Source organism: Brienomyrus brachyistius, chromosome 19, assembly GCF_023856365.1.
Source record: "Brienomyrus brachyistius isolate T26 chromosome 19, BBRACH_0.4, whole genome shotgun sequence".
NCBI classification, from domain to species: Eukaryota; Metazoa; Chordata; class Actinopteri; order Osteoglossiformes; family Mormyridae; genus Brienomyrus; species Brienomyrus brachyistius.
Window position 1 is genome coordinate 7,770,154 of NC_064551.1, and position 9,790 is coordinate 7,779,943.

General features: G+C 40.8%; 2 protein-coding genes across 2 annotated transcripts in view; one reads left to right on the plus strand and one right to left on the minus strand.

Moving 5' to 3' along the window:
- The window catches only part of ncoa1 (nuclear receptor coactivator 1), a 42,216-nt gene extending 40,862 nt beyond the window's left edge, over window positions 1-1,354 (minus strand). Inside the window, 1 exon segment of the mRNA XM_048985021.1 lies at window positions 844-1,354. The gene's annotated coding sequence lies outside the window, so the exon portion shown is untranslated.
- Window positions 1,355-3,642: 2,288 nt separating this feature from the next.
- rpl7l1 (ribosomal protein L7-like 1) lies at window positions 3,643-7,060 on the plus strand. The gene is made up of 6 exons (XM_048985224.1): window positions 3,643-3,719; window positions 4,201-4,309; window positions 4,671-4,834; window positions 4,969-5,106; window positions 5,848-5,957; window positions 6,072-7,060. The coding sequence occupies exons 1-6, from the start codon at window positions 3,706-3,708 to the stop codon at window positions 6,278-6,280; spliced, it is 744 nt and encodes a 247-aa protein (XP_048841181.1). The 5' UTR covers window positions 3,643-3,705; the 3' UTR covers window positions 6,281-7,060.
- The last annotated feature ends 2,730 nt before the right edge of the window (window positions 7,061-9,790 follow it).

Sequence of the window (9,790 nt, forward strand, 5' to 3'; positions counted from 1 at the left end):
TATACGGCCCAAACAAGTTACATAAATCAACGAAACATAGTCCGAAACTCGTCCATGGAAAAGAGTCTAAAGTTTTTCCAAAAAAAAACACCAACTGGACCGAGCCAAAGACACGTGCATCAAGTATCACTTCACACCACAAAGCGTTTGGACTTTACAAAGCATGGAAGTACGACGTCGACGCGCGCATCTCAGAGCGTCAATGCTTGTTTACAGACACGGCCAGCAGGACGATCCAAGCAACCAACCTCTACTCGTATGTCAATATCTAGACAGATGTCAATACGTTAACTGGGGGGAGGAGTAGGCGTGCGTAGACCTGGTTAAACGTGCTAAAAATGCTAGACACGTGATACAACATTACTAGTCGCGAGTTGGTAGGTCTCTAGTGATTCTTCAAAATAATAAGAATAGTAATCATTTAGAAAGTGCAGTTGTTGCCCATGGAGTCCGCAGATCACGACTACAGAAAAATTTTGCTACATTACGATATATTTTGCTACATTACTGGCTCTTCTGAACTTCAGTAGAACGACTTTAAAGTCCAACAAATAGCAAAATCTTACCTTCATTGGTATAAAACATTTTGGTATAATATTGGCAAACAGGTGGAGAGATTCACACCTGGTCATACTTTCTCTTTATCCGGACCTGTGTGCTTCATGGCCGCCGCTAATTAGCTTCCTGGTCTTCCGTAGGCCAGGATTTTTTTTGCATTTTAATGTTGTTTTTCGCTGTCGTTTATTTTAATGAGCAACTGTGCACTTTTCCAAAAATCTCCTCAACAGTGTCACAGACCACTGAGCGGCCGGCCAGACGAAAGGCGAGCGGTATGTGCCTTACCTGTCTTCTCGGGTCGCCGCTGTGATCCTCTGCAAGACAGGACGGTGAACTTACGAAGACATTCGTGTGCGAACTCCCGACGCCAGAGTCCGCCTTTCGGCTTTCCCGTCGGGTCGCTCGCCAAATGTACGACGCGAGGGACGGACTCCCTACCCTCAGCGAGAGAGAAAAAAAAGCGCAGCTTTCACGCGCACGCCGCGAGAGTACCGCGTAAGCGTTAGCCACGGCTAGTTAGCCAGTAAGCTAGCTGCCGACAGTTCAGCGGCTAGTGGGCAGTACTCGCTGCGGCCGTAGTAATGCCAGCTAAACCTGCTCCTCCAAAACTCCACTCCGCTCGCAATGCGCTCGTCCTTCGTCACCCGAGTTCAGCGGACGCACCGGGGATGCACTCGACGCAGGGCAGTGGCCCCTACCAGCTGTCACGAACGTTAAGAGCCGACGTTTCGTGTCTCTAGTTCCAGCTCGGGTCTCTGCCCTCCGCCATTTTTCGCCCTCTACACAAACAAACAAGACAGTGCCGCTCACGCGCAATGACGCTGTGTGGAGTCAAGGGCGCGCGCCAAGGGGGAGGAGTCTCAGCTGAATCTCTTGCGAGGCGTTTCGCTCGCGGCGCATAAAAATGCGCGTGTGAGTTTTTATGATTGAGTTGGCTTGGTGGCTGTTCAAATAGTATCTTCTGTGGACAACTATACGTGATGCTTGCATGAAAATGTAGTGCAACCGTAGTGGCGCGTAAACGGGATCACGATTAAAATGTCTGATATTGTTGAGGGGGGATTGAACAGACATCTTACGACATTTACGTTGGTTGTAGTTGCAAAACAGGACAGAAGTAGTTTGAACAAAGTACACCCCCTACTATTCGATACTCCCATTTGGTGCCGGTCACGTTAACGCCCACGGATCATTAACCCGTCAAGACCCGAGCAGGTCACATGTGATGCACATAGCACCTGGATGGTTCACAAGAGTTTTCATTAGCTGGCCACTAATTTACCCAAAGACAAAATTGGGAAGGCGACAAAACCAGGATGCTATAAATGAGCCTTGTTTTTTATAAAATGGGGGCAGGGCACAGAGCCACGTTGTTCTTAAGACAATAACAAAAAGTAACAAGATAAAAAAAAAAATAATAAGAAAATAACAAAAACGGAAAAACGTTAAGAATAATTCATGCATTTTTGATGGTACGATTTATTTCTTCAGACATAAGTTCCTGTATCTCACTTCCTTCATGGTGTTTCTTAAAAGCACAGAAAGCATTTAAGTGTCGCTATCACGTCTGTTGTTATGAAGTGGCATAATTTCGCAATCAATAAAAGAATTGATGCCTGTTGTTTGGATCAGTAAACACCTTGCACTACCAGTTAACCATTTGTTGTTGACTATATTACATAATGCCCAGGAGACGCATGCGCAGACAGAAGCGACTTAAAGCACGATCCCACAGGACATATTCAATCTTTTTGTAGACGAAACCTTTCCATATTACTAATATGGTTCAAAATGCATTTTGAGTCTCACGAGTAACCGAAGTATCAATGCACTGCATATCGCAAGATATTTGTAGATTTGTAGATAAAGAGTAGATAAACAGGGATGAAATCCTGATTTTATGCTCCTGGTCCTATGATTTTGATGTTTATATATTTTTTGTCATGTTACGTTTTTGTATAACTTCAAACGTAGCATGTTTAGAGTCGAGTTTTTGTCAATAAAAATGACAAATGTACCTGTACACGTCTGATTGTATTTTCTGAATGTATGTAATGTTTTGAAAGGCAACCTCGAAAGCTGTATTCAACACGGTGTAGTAGTTCTATAAACAGAGATGGAGGAAAGTGTATTTCATCATGCACCATATGAATTGCTCCATTTTTGCTAGACTGTACAATATGTTTCGCCTAATTGTTTTATTTAAAAATGAAGTCTTCTATTAAAAGATGTTGATATAGTATTCATTGCTGGAGTCAGATTAAGTTGTCTAAATGTGCACTTCTTGTGGTGAGAATTTGTCGTAATTATTTGCCGCATATAGAAGTGAATAACAGTCAGTATTAGTTATGGAATATGTAGGTGTTTTCCATGCAGCATTTAGACCCAGCAGACCTTAAGCCGGAATCTGCAAACTACAAACACTGGTGATGCCCTACAACCAGGTACAGACGAATGAATAATGAATAAGAATTTTACAGTCAGCTAGAATACCGATGACTTATTATTTGTGGGAAATACTGAGGCTGGTTTATAAAAATATATATTAATATATATATATAATAACTTTTTCTCTAATACACACAGCACATTAGTGCAGACAAGACAGATATATTCGGATATCATCACTGTTCAACTCAGTAAGTTATCTATTGGTTATGAATACGTAGTTCACTCCTTATTGTACCACTACGTTATACACCGAGCGTAATGAAATAAACAGGGCAGTAAACCACACGTAAACTAGTGTAGACCTATTTGCATTTTCCGTGTGTGTGTGTCTGTGTGTGTATATCACATTTATTTAAAATTAATATATAACGCATGAGAGGCAAACGGGTCTTTGACATTCATGCATTGTATCGGTGCAATGTAGTACGACGTAAAAAACAAAGACTCATTTGCAATATTTTACGTTCGCGGTAATTCGTTTATAGCAAATCAGAATATTTATCATAAATATATATATGTATATTAACTGTACACCATATAATGTATGCATTTTTAGCTGAGCTTAACCCTGAATCGCTATCTAAAGAGAGTTCTCATTCCCTCCCATGCTCTAGGTGGCATTAATTCGTCTTCCTGTCGCTTTCCTTAGTAAATACGTCACCAGTGTGCGACCTGAAGTTCGTGAAGTCCTCAAAAATGGCGGAGTCAGAGTATGTATCTATTTTAGTTGTTTTATAATCTCAGTCCATCTTATATTTTAGGGGTGATTTACTTGATAAATATTAGAAGCACTAATTAATATTGGCGAGTGGAATCTTATAAGCGCAATATTGTGCGTAATTTTTCAAGACAGTTAAACTCATTTCACGTGTCTTAGGTACTTACTGGTTGTGTTGTAATTCTTCATTTCCAAAGCATGGTCTAACACTGTTTAGCCGTTTTAATTTACAGCAGTATTTAACAGATACAAGATATTTGTCATTAAATATTTAGCTGTAATCAGTCTTTTTGCTGCCAACGTCAAGTGACCCTTGAATATCAATGTCTGATAATAAACATTCATACAACGATTAGTTTCTTTCATTGCTTATAATATTTCTCCCGCCACGTTTTTGTGTGTTTTGTGATTGTCTTGTCCATATTATCAGACGATTAGTTTACTTTATTTTTCTTCTTGCCTGGCTACTTTAGCTTGAAAAAGATTATTAAGCTGGTTCCAGAGAATCTTCTCAAGAGGAGGAAGGCTTACCAAGCGATCAAAGCTACAGAAGCTAAGCTAGCGCTGCAGCAGAAGAGAAAGGTAAGTGACGCGGTCAATGCTGAAGTTGCTGCACTGCAAATGTCCACGTTATGAACTGTTGAGCTGATCTAGAGGCATATTTTGTGCAGACTGCAGCATATTTGGAATTTCAGTGTATTGATCCTGGATTAAGTGTATGATTTCTACAAGCTTCTGTTTACTTTTGGTGGCTTCTTGTTTTATAAAGTTTAGTGTTACTTGTTTGCGTTAAACATGAAATTATTGAAGTAATGATGTATTACTTTTAAGGCTAGACAAGGGGAAAGTGTGTCAAGTTTTTCTGGTCGGGTTTGGAGTTGCAGTGAATCTGTCATACTTCATTCTGCCCCGGTTAGTGTGAAATGCACATCCCTGATTCCAGATTCAGCGTGGTCGCCCTGTGAAGTTCAAGCGGTTGGAGGAGTTTTTGCATGAGAGCAAGCAAAAACGCCGAGATGACATTCGCTTGAAGTTGGCCAGCCGCATGAGGCCCCCAGCCCTGCCTCCTGCCAAGAACCGGCTGGCCTTCGTGGTCCGCATCAAAGAGTACGTCTCTTAACGGGGCTGCTTCCGACTGCAGTGTGTTTGAGTCAGGGGGACGCTCTGTGAGTCTTTGCTTGTGTGGACCTCGGGTCTCGCTGCGTCTGTGCTGGACGTGATGCTTTCTTTCCCTTCTGCAGGATCAAAGGCACCAGTCTTGAAGTCAGGAAAGTTATCCAGATGTTTCGTCTGAGGAAGATTTTCAGTGGCACCTTCGTTAAGATAAGCAGGACTTCCTTGAGCATGCTGAAGGCTGTGGAACCCTATGTGGCCTGGGGGTGAGGAGTGGTGGTCACGAGACTGCCATTGACGCATGCCTTGTGTGCTGTTTTTGGCTTCTGCAGCTTAAATATGCTTTCTTTCCTCCCTAGACAAACAGCCAGACTAAACTAGGAATGCGAGTTTCTTAGCATTGGGTTTATCAGACGTTCTTGAAACATTCCCGTCTCCCTTTCCTTTATGAGAATGTTTATTTGTAGTGACACCTGCTCTGTCATGTTCAGTGTGGAAATGCTGAGTTTTAAATATTGAATGGAACAATTTGACTGGAACAACAAATATATTTTAAAAATAAGTAGTTAAAAAAAAAAATGCTATTCCATAAACTGTGTAAATCAGCAGTTTTTTTGTTTATCTTTTGTTGTGTGATGCTGATTGTGCTTAAGAAAATACGAGGCAGTTTTTTTTTTTTGATATGGCAGTTGTGTGCTTCTCAGCCAGATGTGCACTGGTCACCCTTTTATTCTTTCCATGCTCTGATTGGTCAGTTAAAAAAAAAGGCTTCTGTTTACCTCATTTTATCAAGTTTGTACTGGTGGCCTGCAAAATAGTATAGGACTAATCAAGGGTGCATTTGCATTAAATGAGTGAGACGGAAGAGGTGGGACACATGAATTTAAATGGTAAATGTGTTTGTGAATTGTCAGATTTCTGTATGACTTCTGTGATGGATAAGTAGCATTTGATGACCACCTTACTATTTACACAAAATAACTCGGATGATTCCCTAAACTCAACAGATTCCCCAACCTGAAGTCAGTACGTGAGCTGATTTTGAAGAGAGGAAAGACCAGGATTAACAATAAGGAGACTCCTCTTACAGACAATGCCATTATCGAGGAGCATTTGGGCAAGTATAGTATTTCATGTGTGAAGCTGTTACTGGTGGCGACGGGACACTTAAGACTTAATAAACATAAACATTAAAGAAAAATAGGGATTTAAATTATATGGTCTCTTGCAGGGAAGTATGGGATCATCTGCCTCGAAGACCTCATCCATGAGATATTCTCCACTGGGAAGAACTTTAGAGTGGTCAATAACTACTTGTTGCCGTTCCCACTGTCTGTGGCACGACATGCAGCGAGGGATAAGGCTGGCTTGATGCGTGATATAGGGAACTCAGGTGCCAGGGGTGAGGACATCAACAAGATCATCAGACTGCTCAACTGAAGAAGCGGAATTGTGACATGTGACATTGAAACAGCAAATGCTTTTTTTGAATTTCATTTTATATCACTATAGTGATAGTCTGACATCTGCAAGAAAATTTACAGAAAATATTTTTAAACTTCAAGAACTGGGTATTATTTACCAACAATGCCAGAGCCCCCAAAAATGAGGTCATGAACTCATTCTGGCTTCTACATCCATGATGGCTTTTCCAGTATTTCTCTTGGCTGGTTCAGTCAGTGATGGAAGTGGCTGTTTCAGTGGCTTCCTTGTTGCATCAGGAAGAGGGTGTCTGGTTTTCCAGACCAGGTAGCATGACTGGCATGCGGCTCCCAGGCAGCCTCGGCCGGTTTGACGAGTTCTCAAGTTCTGCGCTCCGTTTTCCTCCATGAGGAGTGCAGTTAGGAGGGATATGTATACAAGCACAACGGAGGTGCTTAATGCTTGGATCTCCTGCAGTTTTCCTCAAGCACATGTCTGAAGGTCTGAATGTCCTGGGCAGAATGCGGGGAGCCGGTAGACCTGCTGATGTGGAACGTTTTGCAAGGTGTGACCAGAAAGCACCCAAACTGAAGGCATGTGAAGAGCAGCAGACGTCACTTGTTTGTGAATCCCAGCCCTCCTGCTCTTTTTTTTTTTTTTTGCATCGAAGAACCTGACTTCTGATTGGCTATTTTTACGACCTCCCACTCTTGGCTTCAGAAGCAAAAAACTTAAATTCCTGTATTCTCTATCATTTTCTTTCTTAAAACTGTCAATAAAGAATTTGATTATCCTGCAGGATTTTTTTCCCCTCTAAAATGTAAACTAATATATCAAGAGGCCTGGTCTACCTGCTCACAGCTCTAGAGTACTGAAATGTATGTGGTTAAATGCATTATTATTCATGATGATGTCATCTGTGTTGCGCTCTTGACACATTTGTGATGAAAAGTTCTGAATAATGAAAAGTCATCTGGCTCAGTTATCCAGCTTTGGTTTTTACATATATATGGACTTCTAACAAGATTACTTTCAATGTTTTTTTTCTGAAGTCATTCGGGTGAAGTACCTTCTCCAAAGGTGCCATTCCTCAAACCCCCCCATAATGGTCTATAAACCATATTTGGTCACTTTACAAACACACAACCAGCAAGCTAGTCTATTGGCAGCAAATGATCTTTGCTTAAAATATTTAAATTTTTAATATCCAAAGTCCTAACTCCAGGCAGTAGTTACGCTTTCAGAACAACTCGCTCACTGCAGTAAATTTGGCACTTTTCCATTTAGTTGGTGTTTACTGCTGTTTACTATTTACACTGCACTGTCAGATTTAATCAGTAACTTAATCAGCATTCCTGCAAGATTAGTGGATGATTCAAATTTACAGTATATGAAACTAAACTCCATTCTATGCCATTGGTCAGCATTCTGTCCAATCACAGCACCAATTGCTGTTGCTGAGGCAGTTGCAATTCTATTTCTGTAACTATGTGAGAAATACATTTTTCCAGCTTTTGTGCCACTGGCTGCTCAGTGTCACATTCATTTTAACATGGAGGTAACTAATGTAAGTGAATTGAAATGCTCTAAACTCACTGGAACCACATTAAATGAGAGACAGCATAGAACTGGCAGCTGATTCAAAATAATCTATTTTAATCATATTTTTGCATGCTTTTTTACCCATCTATCAAAGTAAGTCTAGTTTAGTCACTTGGAAAGGTAGGTCTGCTGGATTTGTTTACTGATTAATGCTCATTTCAGCTGTCTTGAGGTACCAGGATAGTCAAGTTTTTCCACAGTGGCAATCAAGATGGTGCATGTCATCGTTTATCACTGGTAAAGATTAAACTCAGGTGACTTGGTGATTAGGACTGTTGCCTCACACATCCAGCGTTTGGGGTTAGAGTTCTGCATCTGCTGTGTGTGTTTGTAGGGTATGTTCTCTCCATGGTACGCAAGTTTCTTCTAGCAATTAGGCTAGCTGGCATTTCTGTGTTTCCCCCAGCATATGACTGCATGCATGACTGTATCCTGCACTGGTGTAGCATCTGCGCAAAGGTGTATCCCAACCTTTTGTCCAATGCTACCTGGCCGGAGTCAACCCCCCCCCCCCCCCATTCGCAATCACGAGCAGTATAAGCAGCTAGAAAATGGTTGGATTTAAATATCTCAATAGATTTGACCAAATCTCTTTGTGCAGAGAACCAGAGGAAATTAAGTTAGGAATTTGAAGAATTAAGAGTAGGCATGCTGTTTAATATTGGAATATGGTGTAGGATTAGTGCACACTAAAGACTTTGGAAGACTTTTCTGCAGCCAGACACTGTTTTAGGCCCTGCGCAGGTTTGTCCACCATTCGAAATATTAACTAAAACGCTTCATGTCCTTGATATCATTCAATCAACAAAGCAGCTGCAAAGTCATGGTGATTACGTTAGCTCAAAATTCACATAGATTTAACTCGTATTGCTTCAAATGAACAAAAAGCAGAATAACACTGACGGATGAATTCACTGCTGCGTAAAAACGGAGGTTTTATGTTTCAGGAAGGATGAACGCGGCGAAGGAAGAACTGCGGATAAACGGAAAACACAATCAGCGATCGAGGAACAATTTACGTATGCAAATTTATGTGGATGCTTCATGAGTAATATTACGTTTTAAGCAAAATTTTATATAATATCACGTGCGCCCCTAATCTACCCTTTAATAACACATAAAGAGCCGTAGTCATTTATCAAAATCCTTTTTCGTAAGTCATAAAGCGCCTGATAAAGGATTCCTGGAAACTTGTTAAAAAGAATATTTCGAGCGACACAAATCTATAGAAGACTGTCACCCCTGCAGAAGGAAAATCGCATTAGTTACCAATGACAGCTGTGACACATCCTGTATCACCTACAGCTCTTATTCCGACACTAACCAGATGGGAATCCGTAGCATCGTTAAAGGTTTTTAACGCATTATCAGTCAATAATATTCAGTTACAGAAATTTACCATAGTTAACACTTATGCATGGTCTTAGACATTAATGCGTTGTTTTACATCCTCTGTATTACGGTGAGCAGATTTTGCTTTGTAAAAATGAGAACACCGGGGGCAGGATGCAGAGAGAGGCGTTAAAGTAACGTGAATATGCAGATTAAGTATATTGACTGTAGGAAGCAAATGTCAACATGAAAGCAAGCGAAACTCCTCACATTTCAGGTATTTTCAGGTCCCAAAAAAAGAGGAAAAATTGTCTATATGTCCTTACACCTACTTAATAAATCTCACCTTAATTTTCCTTAGGTAACAACACTGATGCTCAAGGTGAAAAGAAATTGCTGCAATCTAATCATAAACAGAACCGTAATAATAGGTAAAGAATGCTGTAAACCTTATCGTAAAAAGACCTGTAATAAGCGATGACTGTTAGAGGTGCATCTCGCTCCTAGATAAGGAAAATAAAACATAAGAGGATATTTCCTGACATTATGATTCATACAAATACACGCCTGGCTGGGATCGCCGGTGTTACGACT

Coding starts and splice junctions, on each gene's coding strand:
- rpl7l1 (XM_048985224.1), top strand. Junction 4,310..4,670: donor CGCTGCAGCAGAAGAGAAAG/GTAAGTGACGCG, acceptor CCCTGATTCCAG/ATTCAGCGTGGTCGCCCTGT. Junction 5,958..6,071: donor CATTATCGAGGAGCATTTGG/GCAAGTATAGTA, acceptor GGTCTCTTGCAG/GGAAGTATGGGATCATCTGC.